The sequence below is a fragment of the Pieris rapae genome, chromosome 5 (genome assembly GCF_905147795.1).
Source record: "Pieris rapae chromosome 5, ilPieRapa1.1, whole genome shotgun sequence".
Lineage (NCBI taxonomy): Eukaryota > Metazoa > Arthropoda > Insecta > Lepidoptera > Pieridae > Pieris > Pieris rapae.
In genome coordinates, this window is record NC_059513.1 from 9,198,788 (window position 1) to 9,218,111 (window position 19,324).

Here is a 19,324-nt window from a genome sequence, read left to right on the forward strand (position 1 = left end):
TCGATGTTACTATTTTTATTTCCGTCTTAAGATAATTATTGTGTCCTAAAAGACACACATACAAGATGCTCATAATATAATAATGAATATTAAACATATCAATTTATACAGCATCCATTATATGTACAATGTATGTGTGTTTATGTATCGTTTCATCTATTTCAGAAATAATGATAAAAACATTCCTTTAGTTATATATAATAACTTAGAAAGTAGAGCCCGCTAACTCTGACACATGTCAAATGACAGTTGACATATGACATCTGAAATAGACGTAAAACGATACTAAAAGTTCACTATGTGAACGACTAACACATTTACTGGCAGTGCAATAACGCACAATGTACGACATATATTAGCACTAAATTTTCAAGCGAAATCTGTGGACTTTCCAAGCTTTATATATACCATCTTGCTCATCATGTAAGAGTGTAAAAGAGACATCTCAATCCTTCATACAAATTATATCTCGATTTTTGCTTTGAGAATCCAGAATTCCGGTTAAAATAGGTCAATTAAACTAAACCAGTCACTGAAAATATTACTGATGAAAATAAAATAACTTTAACTATACCATTCCTGAATAAAAACTACATTGCAACTAAAATACGATTTAGGTAAAAGAACGCGCTTTATGATAAAACTTGATATTGCATAGATATGTTACCAAAATTCATAGACAAACTTCAGAGAAATATCAGCGCATGTTTTAATAAAGCGGATTCTTAATCTATAAACGTATAAAATACCTCAGACGGATTTTTATCCATTCGAATCAGATCAGACAAATAAACTATTATCATCTATGATACAATACGAAATGTTAGTATGGGAGATCCGATATTACAAAAATACTCTTACATTAATTATTATACAAGCGAAAACTATGATATTACAATGTTCGCATCGGATGAACATGACATTTCTACATTACTCTAATTCCTAATTGGATTGTCATGTTATAAACAGCACCAAATGCTAGTTGTAAATGAAACTCAGTTAAATTTTAACCTTAGGCGGGCAGATCTATTATAAAACATAATTTAAACATCGTGCGTTGCCATGGTTACAATTCTCCGTGTTAAAATGGTAACCATGGTAACGACACGGTTTGGTCCACGTTTTATAACATGTCGAAGTTCCGTTCCGTTTCACTTTCAACTCGCTTTAAGCGCTCGAAATATGTGATTATTATGACATTTGAGTGCGTAAATTTAATATACCTATAATTAAATTATAGGTTAAAAGACTGTTTAGGCAGAAGTGAAGTAGTCAATATTAAAAAAGAATTTCCCTCTGAATTACGAATAAGTCCAACCCGTTGCCTATATTTACACAATTCCGTTTAGTCTGCAAATTTTATTAATTTAACTAGCGACGAAATAAATAACCGAAATTTTCTTTATAGAAATTCAGTTTGAATCCCTCAGGAGTAGTTGGTTCCTACAGGTGTTTATCGCTTAAAGAATTAGTAAAACCTGCATAAAGTGTTTGGTTTGTGGTGTGATAATGTGCGAGAGAAACATTTACTCAGTGTAGTCCCAGCAGTCTTTCTCGTAGCCCTCGTGCACGTGCTCTAGGAGTACCTTGCGCCGGCTGTCACAGTATCTGAAAAAAAAACCACCTTTAGCTGTTCAGTATTCTTTATCATTTTCATGATCATTTGTCAATGTAAGAGGTAAGTAGGTCATCATCAGCCTCTTGTGCCTGATTCATGCCGTCGGGTTGGGTCTGAAGGCATGTATTCACTTTGATAAGTGCAAATGCAAGTGATTAGTGATTGAGGATGATTAGTCCAAGTGTGTACTGCTTGCACTTGCACTGCTGCCAACTTACGTATACGTCCCATATTTCTACAAACCTGTACTTGTCCTGCACTTTCTGCTTAATATCGGCAAGATTTTCGCTAGTGATGTCCCTTTCGAGATATTCGGAAAGCGTTTCCGTAGCTGATTCGAGGTCCCGCTGGTTGTCCTCGAATATTACTGACTGGTTGTTCTTACGCAGATAGTACGCGAACACGTACGTATACATCAACGTCTGCCTGCACTGGCACAAAATGTCCACCGCCTTCTTTAGGAATTGGACCTGGAAATGTTTGGGTTTTGTCAAATATATGGTCTGGAAAATATGTATGTTATAACTTATGAGATTCCATGGATTTCCTGAATAGAGAGATAATCACGGTAAGAAATAATTCGGGTTTATACTATTTTATATGTATATATATATACAATATTATACTAGTAATTTTATTCTTGTTTATTTGATCTCGCACTTCTTTTACCCTTAATATGTCTTTTTGAGAGTTATTAACCTTACTAGGGTTGCCTGTAAGAGTTCGCTTGTTAGCGATAAGGCCGCCCGTTGCCTCTCTAATAATTTAAGTTACTTGATTTAATTAAAAAAACAAAAATACTCATACATTCGAATACAGGTTGCTTATAATAAGCGTATTTTATAAATGAATTAGGTTATTATATACCTAGTTAGTTATTAGCATTTTTTGAAAGGCGATTGTTGACTCATTGTTGAAGGAAAAAAAACAATATATAACTTAGAAACCATATGTTTTTGACACGGTCTAGTGTATACGATACCTCTTAAATTATACTAACCTCGATCCAGCTCATGTTATGCTGTTGCATCTCTTCCATCTTCTCCTTGACGGAGGCGTACAACTTAGACTCGAAACGCAGTGACTGCATGTGATTCATGTACCGGTTGCAGTAGAACAGATATCGTTGGAGGGCCGCCCTGGAACGTTCCTGGGCGTCTCGAGCCGCTTTAGCTTCATCTTCATCATATCTGAAAGGAATAGTCAAAGTTAAGGGCCATTACTTACATATAAGATGTTACTCAATTGAACTATCAAGAGAGGTTTGTTTTTAAAAATTATATGCATTTTTACGTACATTCTGATCTCTCAGATCTATAGATTTTTTTAACATACACAGTAATGCCCAAATATAACGTGGTACATGCGTATTCTGGTAAAACCGTTTTTTTTTTCGAAAAATTAAAAAACTAGGAACACGAATTTCATAATCTCATTTAGTTTAATTTTATAAGAACACTATTGAAACAGATTCTAATTTTATTAGATAGGCAATTCGTTTTATGGGACGAAAGTCGCGCTATACGAAAACGCGTTATAGATAATATAATTCTATGTGCAACTTCATAAGACAAAGAACGATAGTAAAAAAAACTCAATTTACCATATCAAACTCTTTAATCATAAATTTGAACGGGTATCTTCAGAATTGGTAAGATTAGGGCCACAAAATGCCCACTAACACAAATTTTGTATAATTTACTATTGAAACATATAGTATGTTGTCTATTTATTTCAATATACATACCGGTTACAGTTGTACCAGCTGCTGCCATGCGGCTCCCAGGGCCCGAGGCAGACCCAGCAGAAGTCGGCCTTACAATTCTGGTTCTTGCAGACCATGTGGTTGCAACCACCATCCTTCTCTATCGTCACATTGCATTTCGGACACTCTTTTGTATTCGCCGCTATCCAGTTGGACGTCTCAGAGTCGTCATCGCATTTCTACATTAAAAGTAATGAAACCTATTATTTGAGAAGAAAATTTATAATTCATGGTATATTTACAGCTAAGTATATTTTCCATAAGTCGAGTAAATTTTATTTTTATCTGCATAATTATCCCAAACATAATACCTATTAGTAATAATAGTTAGGGAGTGCATTAATATGGATGGAATTCATTTGAATCAGGTTCTAAGATAGAGAAGCGGTGGTAAATTTACGATTAATTTAATTTGTTTTTCTTGACGTTCTTAAGTGTACATGTTTACCTAAATGAATAAAGATTAGATTAGATTGAGAGATATTTTGATTTGATTTGATTTGAACCGTTTAAGTTTTATCAACGTCAGTTTACTAGTTAATGTAAACAATGGTAAACGATATTCAAAGTTTTTTATTTGCAAGCTTTAAGCGTACCTTAATCCACTTCCTGAGCAGACAGCACCGTACGGGGTCGTGCCAATTCTCTCCGCACGCGAAGCAGAAAGTGTGTCCACATCGGCAAGTGACGGGTGCTGCTTCCACGTACGCCACTTTGATCGCGTTGCTGCAATCTGGTGATGGACACCAGCGGAGAAGCCGGTTACACTAAAAACATTTTATTAATATTTAAAAATAAACAGGGAAAGAAGCGTTTATTTGAATAAAGTACACAAAATATTGAACATCGACAAATAGCTCAGAAATGAAAACAAGTGACTTCAAATTAAAAAAAAAAAAAATTTTTATTTTATTTTTATTGAATGAAAATGTATGAAATGTATATGAATAAAAGAGTATGTATTTAATGATCCCTCTTTCTAACACACAAAAAAGTCAACACATGTCAGGCACAGACGGCTAATCACCTTGCTAGATAAATAGATCACTTATGCCCACTTCCGCTAGTTTAATTTTGTTTTGTTTATTTATATGTATGATACTCTAGAACGATAAGTATAAAGGTATAAAGATGGAATTTCAACATCATAAAAACATGGAATTTTAAAAGAAAAACTTACCTCAACAAAACTGTTGGTGATGATGTGCTGGTACTTTAGCTTGACGCGCGCGTCACGGACCAGCCGCATAACGGTCGCGTCGTCCACTAAAATTTCGCACGCGTGAGCGGCGCACGCGATTGTTTGACCCTACGACGAAATCAAGCACAAAGTATTGAAATCATCTATGTAATAATGCCTGTTAGATTTTGAAACTTTTTTTCCCCAGGAATTGAAGTCAAATAAACAAATATTGTATGTACAAGTATCAGGCAATAGATAGAAAATACTACACATACCAAACCTTCTTCCATAATCTTGGTTGTTAGATATTCACACCAGCACTGAGTACAAAAACGGTGCCCACATTCCAGCCCAGTCATCATCTACGATAAAAAATATATTGCTTAATAATACTCTTTTATATAAATTAAATTAAACAGAATAAAAATATTTTCAATGGTTTATACTGGAAAAGATCTCTGTAGTCGTAACTTTACGGCAAATAATGATGATATAGATAAAAAATTTAATAACATATGATCCTAGCTCCTGGAGTATAGGATCAGGGTATATGTGATTTCCCAGTTATGCATTAGGCATAGCAAGAATAATTCATTCTTATCCTCATGTCACAGATCTAAGAATGATTGCAAATAGTTATGAAAGAACTAAACATATAAAATAGTTTTCAAATATACATACTGAATTGGGTAAAATAGAAAAGCAAATTTCACATTCTTCAGCTCCCGAACTGGATATTCGTCTAGGTTGCTGTAATAAATATTATGTAAGATTAACACATCGTTTAATCAACATTTTGACCTGACCCAAATTGTACAATATGACTCATGTTGATAAAGTTATAGAATAATAATAATTGTAAAATACTATATTTTGTTATGTAAAACATTACATAGGATTGTGAAATCACGCTGATGTAAACAATTAAGTAAAATTATTTATCTCAAATTAGAATTTCTTAATTTACAAACAGTGCAGAATTATGACTCATCTCAATGTTTTAATTAATTAAATTTATCAAAAGTGCAATAAGGGATTGTGTCCAGACATATTTACATATATTTCTTAATGCATGAAAATTTGTAACTCTACATGGGTGAGTTGAAAGTAAGGGTAAACAATCAATAAATGTAAGCCCTTGTTACTAATTTTTGTTCAAACTCAAATATCAATTGTCATTCAATAAGAAAGAATCTAGAAAATAAAATGTGGTTTCAACTAAGGTTATTTATACAATTATTTATAAAAGCTAATATTATGACAGTCAGAAACAAACAACTACACAAATAAACTGAAATATGGTATTTAAAATATCTATGAGTACACAATTTGAAGCCCTGCAATGCCTTACATCCATAAATAATCCACTTTCATTCACCTTTGGCCTCTGTATGACTGGTTTTCTAAATGGATTTATAACTCTAGCCTCTGCAAATAGCTGATCCTGGTCACCATCGTAAAACCGTTCCATCAACTTTTCTTTGTCCCATTTAAAATGATTTAGAAGTATGCGAGTTGTTGTTGCTGGTATCTGCAATAAACATTTTTTATATTTCTAGATTACACATATCATAAAATTGTGATAATTTATTGGGTTTGTCACTGTAAATAAAATTATTAAAAGATACAATAAGTTCAATTTAATTTAGGTAAATATAAGTTAACATACATTTTAATAAACTATTTAGGACAACCAAGCAAAATAATAATTACCATATAACTGAACTGTATTCCACCCTTTAATAATCCTCACTAAGTGTGAAAGTTTGTTACTGTGTAGGATGAATATTAAACTAAGAAATTTAATTTTTGACAAATTATATAAGGTACACAATTATTAGTATGGTACTTTCTGTTTAGAAGACAAAAGATATATGTATATAATAATTCCTTTTATGTTATAAACATATTATGTGTATGTGACTAAAGGAATGAGTCATTAAGGTGAATATTTTATTTACCTAGTAATACTCCATAAAACAGATTCAAACAATTAATCTAAAACAAAGATCTTTCTGGTGATAAACAAAGGAAATAAAAATAAAAGCAAGTTAGTTCATAATAATATATAAGTAACTGGAAGGTTTAAAAAAAATGATTTTTTTTATCAGATGATGAATCCCATCATTGTTTACCATTAACATACTGACCTCGACAACTGTATTAACGTCTTTTATGCAATCGACCATGTGTTGAACAATTTCCTCTGTGGAAAGCACTTCGTATGGATATTCTTCAAGTTCCGTTTGTCGTTCCCTTGTACTGTGAGTCTCGTCCATGACAAAGTCGACATCGTCTCCACTGGACTCGTTACCAGAATCAACATCATCCTTTGTGTCGTCCTCAGAATCCATCGTAAATAAAAATTAATTATACACTAGACAATAAAGGTACTGGTTATAGCTTCTAATGTTGAAATAATTACACCTAAGATTTAGGAAAGGTCAACAATGAAGAAAATAGTTCACCCACGGACTGCCAAAATCTCTGACGTACAATACGAAAGTGGGCACTAGTTTGTCTTTGTAAATGAGGTGCACAGAATATAAATAACATCTAATCTCTATGGTGTATCATCTTTCAACGACTATTTTATTCTATGCTTTAGAGAAGATATAAGAGTTTAATCTACGAAATTTTTATAGAGTGTGTTATAATATGCGCATTCTTTGTATCAGCTCCATAGTCCATATTCCATAATACTTTTGACTGACGTTTAACTTTATTGAAAATTCTGAGTTTTATGACAGATACTTTTTAACTTCAGCGAATAGGAATAAAACTTGAAACTACCTATTTAAATTTGACTAATTTAAATAATTACCATGTTAATTCGTAAAAGCAGATACATTTTATAGACTTACAGGATTTGAATTACCTATCATGAAAGTGATATGTCCAAAATAGTCATTTTTTCTTGTTTCATCAAGTATCTAATTACTTTTAACACTTAACTATTGTTTTCAATTAAATATATAACAAGGACTTCTTCACGGCGATGGAGTCTAATTGGATCAAGGTGTCAGCAAGGTATACATCAAATGATTAGCCTTTTAAATTTCTAGTATGGTTTTAAAAGTTGTTGAATGTGTTTTTATTTTTTAGTTTAAGCAATGGTCTAGCAATCTTAAATGAGTTGGAAGACACAAAGTTTGAACAATTTCTGAAACGAATTGTTATGAAATTAAAAGCCCAAGAAACAGATAATATTTTTAGTGAAGATGAGAGAAGAAAATTAGAAAAAATCTTTAAAGTTGAATCAGATCAACTTTTATTAGCAATAAAAACTATTATTTACATGTTCAAAAAGATTTTTAAATATATATTCATGCCATCTGATTTAAAAATTGATTTGACAAAGTTTGGTTTAAAAGGAGAGAAAGCAGATAAATTTGTAAAAATATGGTCAGCAGAAACAAATAACACTCTCACTGAGTTGACTAATAAAGGTGACCAGTTTGATGATGATCCTGATTTTTCTTGGAAATTAAATGCAGAAATAAGCTCTATTTATCATAAAAAATGTAAAGTGCCAAAAGCTTACTTAAAAATAAATGGTGTCAAAAATGACTTGGAGGTTGAGTTAACACACCCCGAACTTCAATCAATATTCCTTCAAATTGAATCAATACAAACTGAATTAGATAATTTAATACTACCTTAAAATGATGTGGAATTGGACATTTTATTAGGTATTATTATAAATGTCTATTTTGTAGTTAGAGTGCCTTCAATATTAATAGGTAAATGAAAATAAAGTATATTTTTAACAAGCAGTTTTCTTTATACAAAAACAATTTCACTTAAATATAATTTGAAACTGGTTGTCTGAAAAGTTTTTTTATTTGGTTACTAATGCCAACTACCATAAGCTATAATAAATACTTTTTAAATTATAATCTTTAAAAGAACATAATATGATAAGAAATACTCTAAATTTTACAAAATAAATAAAAACCGTTTTAATCCAATAATATAAAAAGATTGTGTTTTTCTTTATTAAAAGGCTGTTTATGAAAACTAAACAGGTGAATTAAGTAAATCTCTGTAACGGTAAGCAAATTTGTTTCATGCCCCTAATGTTTAAAAAATAAGAAGGGTTAGTGTTCTTTGTTTCCATTTTCAAAGAACTGTGTTCTGTGACTAATTTTGTAGTATAGATAACGATTTACGAATGATATTGGTCACGGCTGACAACAGCCAATTTTGACATTAGCATTTGCGCTTTGTGAGTGATTTGCATGTTGATTTTTGGCATTTGGCGTGGCAAAATCCGGCATGAGAAAAATACTCTTGCGTCATGTCTTTACCAAGTCAAATAATTAGAGTTCCTGAGAACATCGATTTTCCAAAGGAAGAGGAAAACGTACTGAAATTCTGGAAAGACATAGATGCGTTTCAAACATGTTTGAAGCAATCAAAAAATAAACAGAGGTAACCTATTGGTACAAGTCTTACTGTTCTTACTGTTGTTTGAGTGTATTCACTATAAATTTTGATCTAAATTACAGGTACTCGTTTTATGACGGTCCACCCTTTGCTACAGGCCTTCCCCACTACGGACATATTCTTGCAGGCACCATCAAAGATGTTGTCACAAGATATGCTCATCAAAAGGTAAAGTTAACTGACTATAATTTTTTAGGGGCAATGTAATAACTATTTGCCTGAAATTCTGGAATGTGTCGTAGGGCTACCATGTTGAGAGAAGATTTGGATGGGATTGCCATGGCCTTCCAGTAGAATTTGAAATTGATAAGTCATTGGGAATAAAGGGACCTGAAGATGTAGCTAAAATGGGAATTGATAAATACAATGCAGAGTGTCGTAAAATCGTCATGAAATATGCCACTGAGTGGGAAATGATCATTACAAGAATGGGTCGGTGGATAGGTAAGATCAATTTTTTAGAGTGCATTTATGTTTGAATGACTCATGAAGCCCTACTATAATTTTGTTTTTTTATTTAAATTTGTTTATTTTTCACCCATTAAAATGTTTCAGATTTTAAAAATGACTACAAAACTCTATACCCATCATTTATGGAATCTGTATGGTGGGTTTTTAAGGAGCTATATAACAAGGGTCTAGTCTATCAAGGTGTGAAAGTAATGCCATTCTCCACAGCATGTTCTACTCCTCTTTCAAATTTTGAGTCTGGGCAAAATTACAAAGACGTTGTTGATCCCACTGTCGTAATAACTTTTCCTACTGCTGAAGGATTTTCTTTATTAGCATGGACTACCACACCTTGGACACTTCCTAGTAACTTGAGTCTTTGTGTCAATCCTAAATTGATTTACCTGAAAATAAAAGAAAAAGCTACAGGAACATTGTATGTGTTGCAAGAAAGTAGATTTCCAGTTATCTTTAAAAATGTTGATGATTTTGAAATAATTGAGAAATTCCCAGGCGACAAATTAAAAGGGCTAAAATATACTCCAATATTTGACTATTTTGTTGGAAAGTGCCCCAATGCCTACCAAGTGTTGACAGATGCGTATGTTACTGATGATTCTGGTACTGGTATTGTACATCAAGCTCCATATTTTGGTGAGGATGATTTTAGAGTATGTTTAGCAAATGGTATCATTACTAGAGATCAAGAAATAATTTGTCCTGTAGATTCAAGTGGGCGATTTATAGAACCAGTCACAGATTTTATAGGTCAATATGTTAAAGATGCAGATAAACATATAATAGCAAATTTAAAGGCTCGTAACAGATTAGTGCATTCAGGACAAGTGAAACATAGCTATCCATTCTGTTGGAGGTCAGAAACACCTCTTCTATACAAAGCAGTACCTTCTTGGTTTGTTAGAGTTGAACAAATGAGTCAAGACCTCTTAAAATCAAGTGAAGCCACATATTGGGTTCCAGAATCTGTAAAAGAAAAAAGATTTGGTAACTGGTTAAGAGAAGCTCGAGATTGGGCGATTAGCCGGAACCGTTACTGGGGTACACCAATTCCCCTCTGGATTTCTAGTGATAAACAAGAAGTTATATGTGTTGGCAGTATTGCTGAGTTAAGTGAACTAACAGGAAAAGAAATTAAAGACTTACATAGGGAGAGCATTGATCATTTGGAAATTCCCTCTTCTCGTCCAGGTCAACCACCTTTGAAAAGAGTTTCAGAAGTTTTTGACTGTTGGTTTGAATCGGGTTCTATGCCATATGCCCAGTGTCATTATCCCTTTGAAAATAAAAAGGAGTTCGAAGAAGTTTTCCCTGCTAATTTTATTGCTGAAGGAATTGATCAGACTAGAGGGTGGTTTTACACATTAATTGTACTGTCTACTGCACTATTCAATAAACCACCATTTAAAAACTTGATTGCAAATGGCTTAATTCTCGCTTCTGATGGGCAAAAAATGTCTAAGCGTAAGAAGAATTATCCTGACCCTCTTGATGTAGTTAGAAAATATGGTGCGGATGCATTAAGGCTTTACCTCATTAATTCCCCTGTAGTCAAGGCAGAGAACTTAAGATTCAAAGAGGATGGAGTAAGAGATGTTATTAAAGATGTGTTTCTGCCTTGGTATAATGCATTTAGATTTTTGATGCAAAATGTTGAAAGGATTATTCAGGAAGATAAAATAATATATAAATTCAATGAAAAAGCAGAAAGGGTAAATGTCATGGATAAATGGATAACTTCATTTACACAATCTCTTATCCAATTTGTGACTAAAGAAATGGCTGCATATCATTTATATACTGTTGTACCAAGACTAACCAAATTTATTGACAACTTAACCAACTGGTATGTAAGAATGAATAGAAAAAGACTAAAGGGTGAGAATGGTGTGAAAGACTGCCAAGTAGCCCTAGATACTTTGTTTGGTGTCTTATATGACATGGTCCGTGTAATGGCACCATTCACTCCTTTCCTGACTGAATTCATGTATAAGACATTAAGACAGCTGCTGCCTGGTGATTCCTTGGAAAGTGTACATTACAACATGATACCAGAACCAAAACTGGATTTAGTAGATTCCGATATTGAAAGGGCTGTGGAAAGAATGCAAACTGTAATAGAGTTAGGCAGAGTAGTAAGGGACAGAAAAACTATTCCAATCAAGTATCCTTTGCCAGAAATGGTAATAATTCATCAAGATCAGACATACTTAAATGATATTAACTCTTTATTAAATTTTGTTTTGGAAGAAATGAATGTAAAGAGTGTTGTTTTATCAAGTGATAAAGAAAAGTATGGTATCACACTCAGAGCTGAACCAGATCACAAGATACTAGGTGCTCGATTGAAAGGAGATTTTAAAGCAGTCACTCAAGCATTGAAAGATCTCAACAATGAAGATTGTGAAAAGCTAATTGCAAATGGATATGTTGAACTAGTTGGTCAGCATATTGATGTGTCAGAAGTAAGAATAATATTTCAAGCTAAAGGTAATGAACAATATGAGGCCCATAGTGATAATGATGTATTAATTCTGCTTAATGTAACACCAGACCAAGATATGCTTGATGAGGGCTTTGCAAGAGAAATAATTAACAGAGTCCAAAAATTAAGAAAGAAAGCGCACCTTGTGCCTACAGATGAAGTAGATGTTTATTTTTCTGTTAATAAGACTAGTGACATATTAAGAATCATTAAAAGCCATCGGGAGTTGATAGAAACGACTGTGAAGGCACCATTAAAAACAATTGAAGATTTGTCACCATCTAAGCCGATTGTAATTCAAGAAACTCAAGAATTAAAAGGCTCTCAGTTACAATTGGTTATTACTTGGAGAAAGGATGTGGAAATGCCAGCAAATCCTTGGGCAAATGTCATTCTTCAAAACATATCACCAAGATTTGGTGCTGAAACAAGTTACGGTAGTATTCTTCTTAAAGACAAGGATAACAAATATTTAAACATAGACAAGCTATACAAGGAAATTGAAATTTTGTTTGGTTTATATGGTATGAAGTTTTATTTATGGTGTGATGGAAATGAAGTTAAGAATACGGTTGACTTGAATACTAAAGTAATAGTTGTTTCTCCAACAAAACCAAAAAGCGTAGATGCTGAAAATATACCATATTGCAAATTTGTTAATGTTGCAAATGGAAAGAAAACTGCAACAATGTTTTTGGAAAATCCAAGAGGCAAATTGACGGTCCAGAACTAACAAGCATTATAATTTTAACATTATTATTCAGCATCAATATTTATTGTTTATTGTTTTAGTCCAACTTTGAAGTCTTAAAAAGCGTGTTTCATGTGTTATTGTTGTCTTGGTGCAAATATATTTAATTATTGCATGAGATCTTTTATTTGACCTTATTTTTTATACTTTACAATTATTGATATATAAAATGTTTTTTAAAAATAAACACATTATTTTGATTTAACCTTTATTTAAACGTCCTTTCATAAATAAAACAAATTAATAAGCATTTAAATACAATGTTTACAATTTAATAATAATAACACAGATATAGTGTGGCTTCATAATAAAATTGAACTATCTTCACATAATATAATAATTTAAATAAGTGATGCAACAATCTTGTATATACAAGATATATTAACAAGATTGGTAATTAATAATAATAAAAAAAAGATTTACCAAGATAAAATAAACATACTTGATTACATTTGTAGATAATATGTAAAAAGAATTTATTTGAATTTATATTTTTAATCTGTTTATTGACTGTTTTGTATAGCACATAGCAAATAACAAAGAAAACACGGCCATGCACACGCGAGTGTACAAAAAATATTGTGCGGTTTAAAAAAATACTTTCTAACGTTTGGTAACTTGTTTCAATGTGAATATTACGTACGCATATACTTTGGTTACTAAATAATAATTATCCTAAAATACAATTAAATAAAAACAATATCTAAGAAATTGTCTTTTAGCTAAACATTGGAAAGATTGTAACAGAACAGCAAATTGAAATAAGACAGACAAAATATGTTTGATTAATATCCGAGTTAATCGGAATAAAATGCTATATTACCGTCAACTATCACATCACAACATATAATTTAAAAACATTTCGCAGCCTTCACACATGTCTTAATACTGTTTTCCGAGGCTTCTGTTATTGCTCGCGAAATATATTGCTGAGAAAAATGGACCATTGAACAACACTCAATAGATTAAAGGGGGAGCAACACTTACACCTAAGGTTATTAAATGTAGAATGCCAATGAGACTGAACAATATTTGATAGAGATTATAAGAATAGTTATTTAAATACACATACTAAGCCACGACGACAATTAGAAGTATTAAAATATTTATTATGCGTCAACAAGATTACATTAAATGCGAGCTTACATCTCATAGAAGGCTCGACTTAGTCGGAATCATAAGACAGCGAGGGATTGCACACAGGACTGTTTCCCTTAGGCCGACATTCATTCGGGATAAATAGACCTCGTCTAGGAGAGGTTAAATTATACAATTGAACTAAAGATTCATATAAGACTAAATTATGGGCTACTCGGTGACTAGTCTAGGGTACATGTAACACGAACAACAACAACACGATCACTCCGGCCGAGCGCGTTCCTTTTTCCTATCTACCCTCTATTTTCCTAAAGTTCACCTGGAAATTATAAAATGTATCTATAACAAAGAAACATACTGTATATGTATTTCTACACTATATATTCGACAGATAAAATCAAAATCGCTATGGAAAAGAATTAGGTACGCAGATATTTTATGATTTGATATTGATGCGGCTATCCAGCGAAAATCCACATATTCGAGAAGTGTGAACTCAAATTATAGTAAAATTAATAATGATAATATTTCCGCATAACTTGCTAAATATATACGATATAAATAATTTTGATAGGTAAGTAAAAGAGGTATTTTTGGATCTCTAACAAGGCTGGACCTTAACCTTGAATTAGGCAAGTACCTATAAATAGACAATTGTTCCAAGTCTCAACTAATCATATTCGAAAACATCGCAATGTAAGAAAGGGTTTTCTTTTATAAGAATAATAAGATTCCCTCACTAAGTAGTGTAGTGCGCATGATGCAGTGGCGCATCTCGTTCTGGCAACTTGCGCACTTTCATTGTTCCATCTGCACCACACGAGAACAAACGGCCGCCATTATCTGAAAATAATGTACATTTTCAATTCCCTTTGAAACATTGTTCACCGCATAAGTCGATTTTTAGTTACCACCAGTAAAAATTTTTTAACGCGTATTGCATTTGATAACTTATTGAAAAAGAATTTCTATGAAATTCCGCCGCAAATGTGTGCTTGTGGTTTGAAATCAAACGGCATCGTTGCTGACCACGACTGCTGTAGAGGATTTGACATTTTAGACCGTTTAAACTTTACGATGAGAAAAGTATGTTAAAATTTATTCCTAATACTTACCAATATGTATTTGTGTGACACCTTGTCCAATATGTTTGAAGAAGGAACTTCTTGCGTGTTCACCCGCGAACGTATGCAACAATTGATGCGTCGCGAGCGAATACACCTGAAAATTTTAGTTTTGTTGATTTTTTGCTTTAAGATGAGGACCACGATACTTGGTTTAAGAACACTTTGTAAAAGAAAAAACTTGTAATGTAATTATATAAACCGAATAACTTTAAAATAAATTTTATTTTATTTTGCTGAAAGGATAATGAATTAATAGCTCTAGTTTTGCTTTGAAACGTTTTATATTTACTACAAATTGCTTTGACTAATTTATTTTTTAAGGAAAATTAACTATTTTAAAACGTAACGTTTGCGTACCTTTATATCCCCATCGGCGGCGCCAATAGCATAATAATCCTCTTTAGGTGAGAGTGCCACGCACTTTATGGGCGCGTGATGCGCGTGCAACTTGTGTCTTGGTGCACGTGCACGTAAATCCCAAACGAGCACGTCGCCGCGACGCCCGCACGAGACCAATGCGCCAGTGCCGCCTGCCCATGCGACACAAGAGGCGCCGCCTTCGTGGCACGTCCACGCTAAAAATATCACGTGTACGAGGATGTCTTAAAGGAACTACTATTTTATTTTCAGTTTTGTACAAATAGTTAGAAATAAAGAACTGAAATTACGAATTATTGTTTTTATTCAAATTCAAAATTTATTTATTCATGTAGGTAACAATGTACACTTATGAACGTCAAAAAAAAGAAATATTAAATGAATTTAATTTTACATTTACTGCCAGTTCTCAAATCAAGGGCGTAGAACGGAAGAGAAGAACTGGCAATAAACTCTCCGCCATTGTATATTAAAATCATTAATAATCAATAAATAAGCGTTTTGTCTTATTTCTATTTAGTAAATTTAGAAATATACTCACAAACGACTAAAGCCTTCTTAATCGGCATCAAAGTATCCCAAATAGCCACGTTTTTACTTTCCGAACTGTGACCGGCTGTAAAGAAAGTTCATATTTTTAATAACATATCATAAAGGTGAAATTGTATCTTTCCCTTTTATAACTTAGTTACTTATATTATAAGGTATATTAAATTTTCTTACCTGTGGCTACTAAACTACAGGAACCCAAGAAAACAAAGTCACTAATTCCTTTGCTATGACACTGGTGAGTCTGAAAATAAGGTAATTTTTATTACTAAAGAAATCTCTGGACGATGACTTGTATGATATATGTAGTATATATCATACATATCTATAAAATTTGAGACTATAGATCAACCTCTAAAACCAGCGTGGGAACATAATATCGTTTACGTCAAATACCTGTTATTACTAGCTTTAAATGTTAACTGTATATAGTTAATGGACATAAAACATTTATCATTTATACAAAAGTATAAATAACAAAATAGAACACAAGAACAGAGTGTTTTCTTCCCTTTAATAGAGACTGTAAGTAGTGTTATTGGACACTTACTTATATTATAATCCTTATTAGTAAATTAGGTTAGACTTAAATTACTCATTAGTCTAAGTTAGGCTAGATCGTAATGTTCCATGATGTCTTAGTGAAGACACATGTATATAGAAAAAAAACAAAATTATACAAAAGACCCCAAGAAAGAATCTATCTGCCCTTTTAAATAAAATTTTATTAATTTTATTTGTTTCACAGAGTCGTTAATAATTGAGTACTTGAAAGGAGTGCTGTGGCCAGACTGTTAATATCGGATAAAGAAGTTATGTATATAAAAAAGAATATGCAAGACGGATTCCTTACAAAGAATGGCCTCGGTGGTGTCTGCGGCTGGCTGGTTCCATTTTTGGAGGACGGCTGCAATTGCCACATTGCAAGATTGCCGTCCGCATCTGATGCCGCGAACTTATTGCCGTAGTCCGAGAATCGTACCCGGGTTACTTTTGCAAAAGCACCAGGTGCGCGTGGAGACCATACACAATAGGGATGGCCCCACTCCCAAAGTTGAACTGAGCCGTCTGCGCCTCCCGTCAAATCTAAAACAGATATTAAATCACATATAGTACCCAGTGCGTAGTAAGAGCCTGCATGAATAAAAATAATATTTTTCTTAAATTCCTAACACTATACTTATTAATTAAAAAGGTTTTATTCTCGATTTGAGTTGGTTTACTATAAAATAAATATTACTTACATAATGGTTGTGAAGGGTGCGCTGCCATACGCTTAATGTTGTCAATCTTATGCTTCAACACCTAAATAAAAAACATACGTTTAAATTGACGAATAAGGGAAATGAACAAAGCAGCCAACACCTCTTCATTTTATTAACACATATATAAAATTTATAGGTGTTTACATAATAGCAATAATATCGATTACAATAATGTTATAATTAGTATAAATAAAATACACAACGAAAACTTAATACGAGCACGTATAAAACAACAAATGTTAGCAAATTGCTGTGCAGCCAGCAGACGAAATCAAATGCCAAAATAAAAAAGTTCCAATATCTAAAATGACGTGAGTAAAATAAAAGAACACTGAATGAAAACTCTGCAGCTAAAACCAAACGACACGGTGAAACCAAAATTTCAAAAATGTGAAATCAATTTAAAAATGATCACGATGAAAGGTAAAAGAAAAGACGACTTCTAATGAAAGCATCTGGCCAAGTGCGGGACGGGGGGGGTGGTATGGACAAAGGGAAAATGATAAACGGGAGTTTTCATTAAAGAAAAAGGGGACATTCGGTAGTCACTGACCGGTCTCATGAGAAGCTTGGAGCGATGTAGCACCAGACGACAGTATTTCGCGTCGTGGCAACCCGGGAACTGCAATCCTTTCACCTGTGGTCAACACTTAATACTTTCAACGGAAACAGGCACACCTCATTTCTTAACCATTTGGGATATTGGAACTTCTCTTTACTCTTCTCCATTTGAAGTTCATCTAAGCGAAGCGCGTAGGCGACACGCAAAACGTTACAATTTGCCCACACCAAACCAAAAACCCAGCGGATAATAATTGAGTGAATTAATATAAATCTGACTAATTATAACTAAAAAATAGGAATTGTGAAATAATAACCTAAAACCCGCCATAGTTCAAATGCGAAATAAATTTAATACTTAAAAAGACGCCTTAAATACGAGTTAGTATCGTACGTCGTTCAAGATTGTTTGAGAATAATACTTTGTTTATTAATTCACTCAATCCCATTAGCAACAATTGAATGTTGTTAGTTAATATACCGTTCACGTACTGTGACAATGTACGCTTCATGCCCACTTGGCTTTGTGGCGATAAGGCTTGCCCGTCGCTCGTGCTGTGGAGTTGATACTTGTTAGCAAGCATTATCCTTTGTTATTTACACTATTAGTTATGTTAAAAATTAATACCATTGAATTAGTATCGTGGATAAATAAATAAATAAGGGAACTGAGTTATACAAGCGCGTGTTAATTACATCTGAAATAAAAATTATAAGCAACTAGTTTCTCACCTGCTAATACCGCATTTAATTTAATACGTAAATCCTGTAAAAGTAGACTTGCTGTCAAAGTACTTCAGTTGTTTTGTTAAAGTCAGTCCATCGCAGTTTATTTATATTACTCTGATATTTCATTCCGTAGAATTCTGACGATAAGTGTTGCTACTAAAAAAGTTCTACACCGAAAAAGGGACATTTTTGTCCCATTTGAGAACAATAAAAAATAAAACGCTATATATTTTTATATTATTCCTACATAAAGGTAAATCTAAATATTTACTTAAGTGAAGTAATACAAAAATAACAAATATTTCAATATTCTATAATGCGATATTCATTAACTTTCATTGCTTTAATTTATTTCTTAGCTGGCACATCACTGCCTACTCATTTTAGGGACGTAATTATCACTCGCCGTTAAATCACTTTTAATGTGGAGCACTTAATAAAATAGAAACATTCACTAACAAATAAAATGTATGAAAACATGTGTTCAGATGCGTATTGAAATTGAAAAATATGCCCGGCCAAAATGGTTTACCATCTCTGACATGTCAAAAAATGATAACTGTCAGAATTCTACGGAATCAAAAATCTGAGTATAAGTGTATATGTATATTTGAACTGCATAGGAAGAAATCCAAACCAGACAAGGAAAACGCTACAATTAAGGGAATATTAATGATTATACATTTAAGAACTAACCACGCTAGCTCCCCTTCCTGTCTGTCCGGCCATTCCTACAGGCGCCTGTGGCGCGTTGGGATTCATTGGAGAAGTATTTCCTGTTCCAGGCACAGAACCACCGTTGCCCCTGAACGGAAAGTGAAGTTAAGCCTTCATAGCAATCCGAGTAATTGAAATTAAGGCTTTAAAATTTAAAAAAAACCAGTGTGATTGTAACGAA

General features: G+C 32.9%; 4 protein-coding genes across 15 annotated transcripts in view; 2 read left to right on the forward strand and 2 right to left on the reverse strand.

Annotated features, from left to right (window-relative positions):
- LOC111003626 (E3 ubiquitin-protein ligase arih1l) lies at positions 1 to 7,093 on the reverse strand. Of its 2 annotated transcripts, none has more exons than XM_022274248.2 (10): positions 6,717 to 7,093; positions 5,918 to 6,097; positions 5,248 to 5,316; positions 4,842 to 4,928; positions 4,564 to 4,692; positions 3,980 to 4,150; positions 3,366 to 3,562; positions 2,619 to 2,808; positions 1,862 to 2,088; positions 1 to 1,608 (listed from the first exon to the last, which is right to left on the reverse strand). In XM_022274248.2, exons 1-10 carry the CDS (start codon positions 6,918 to 6,920, stop codon positions 1,527 to 1,529), a joined length of 1,536 nt encoding a protein of 511 aa, XP_022129940.1. In that variant the 5' UTR covers positions 6,921 to 7,093; the 3' UTR covers positions 1 to 1,526. The 2 variants fall into 2 exon arrangements, with proteins under 2 accessions (XP_022129940.1, XP_022129941.1); XM_022274249.2 differs by having other exon boundaries at positions 5,945 to 6,097; positions 6,717 to 7,092.
- A 183-nt stretch (positions 7,094 to 7,276) lies between these two features.
- Positions 7,277 to 8,339, forward strand: LOC111003630. Its single transcript, XM_022274256.2, has 2 exons — positions 7,277 to 7,596; positions 7,672 to 8,339. Exons 1-2 carry the CDS (start codon positions 7,565 to 7,567, stop codon positions 8,228 to 8,230), a joined length of 591 nt encoding a protein of 196 aa, XP_022129948.2. The 5' UTR covers positions 7,277 to 7,564; the 3' UTR covers positions 8,231 to 8,339.
- Positions 8,340 to 8,778: 439 nt separating this feature from the next.
- On the forward strand, positions 8,779 to 12,834 carry LOC111003625 (isoleucine--tRNA ligase, cytoplasmic). The gene is made up of 4 exons (XM_022274247.2): positions 8,779 to 9,000; positions 9,078 to 9,183; positions 9,258 to 9,459; positions 9,571 to 12,834. Exons 1-4 carry the CDS (start codon positions 8,867 to 8,869, stop codon positions 12,699 to 12,701), a joined length of 3,573 nt encoding a protein of 1,190 aa, XP_022129939.2. The 5' UTR covers positions 8,779 to 8,866; the 3' UTR covers positions 12,702 to 12,834.
- A 464-nt stretch (positions 12,835 to 13,298) lies between these two features.
- The window catches only part of LOC111003631 (dmX-like protein 2), a 45,377-nt gene continuing 39,351 nt past the window's right edge, over positions 13,299 to 19,324 (reverse strand). For 6 of the 11 annotated variants that reach the window (XM_045628221.1, XM_045628223.1, XM_045628219.1 and 3 more), the window contains 10 exons: positions 19,123 to 19,231; positions 17,690 to 17,773; positions 17,116 to 17,176; positions 16,725 to 16,957; positions 16,046 to 16,115; positions 15,864 to 15,938; positions 15,302 to 15,519; positions 14,933 to 15,038; positions 14,558 to 14,660; positions 13,299 to 14,136 (listed from right to left, as the gene is read on the reverse strand). In XM_045628221.1, the coding sequence (XP_045484177.1) occupies position 14,136; positions 14,558 to 14,660; positions 14,933 to 15,038; positions 15,302 to 15,519; positions 15,864 to 15,938; positions 16,046 to 16,115; positions 16,725 to 16,957; positions 17,116 to 17,176; positions 17,690 to 17,773; positions 19,123 to 19,231 (1,060 nt within the window). In that variant the 3' untranslated portion in view covers positions 13,299 to 14,135. Of the gene's footprint in view, positions 14,137 to 14,557; positions 14,661 to 14,932; positions 15,039 to 15,301; positions 15,520 to 15,863; positions 15,939 to 16,045; positions 16,116 to 16,724; positions 16,958 to 17,115; positions 17,177 to 17,689; positions 17,774 to 18,178; positions 18,253 to 19,122; positions 19,232 to 19,324 lie in introns of those variants that run through there. The other 5 variants (XM_045628226.1, XM_045628227.1, XM_045628225.1 and 2 more) reach the window with 3 other exon arrangements.

Coding starts and splice junctions, on each gene's coding strand:
- LOC111003626 (XM_022274248.2), bottom strand. CDS start 6,920: ATGGATTCTGAGGACGACACAAAGGATGATGTTGATTCTGGTAACGAG. Junction 4,929..5,247: donor TTTCTATTTTACCCAATTCA/GTATGTATATTT, acceptor TTTTTATCGTAG/ATGATGACTGGGCTGGAATG. Junction 4,693..4,841: donor AGATTATGGAAGAAGGTTTG/GTATGTGTAGTA, acceptor ATTTCGTCGTAG/GGTCAAACAATCGCGTGCGC.
- LOC111003630 (XM_022274256.2), top strand. CDS start 7,565: ATGGAGTCTAATTGGATCAAGGTGTCAGCAAG. Junction 7,597..7,671: donor TGGATCAAGGTGTCAGCAAG/GTATACATCAAA, acceptor TTTATTTTTTAG/TTTAAGCAATGGTCTAGCAA.
- LOC111003625 (XM_022274247.2), top strand. CDS start 8,867: ATGTCTTTACCAAGTCAAATAATTAGAGTTCCTGAGAACATCGATTTT. Junction 9,001..9,077: donor CAATCAAAAAATAAACAGAG/GTAACCTATTGG, acceptor TCTAAATTACAG/GTACTCGTTTTATGACGGTC. Junction 9,184..9,257: donor CAAGATATGCTCATCAAAAG/GTAAAGTTAACT, acceptor AATGTGTCGTAG/GGCTACCATGTTGAGAGAAG.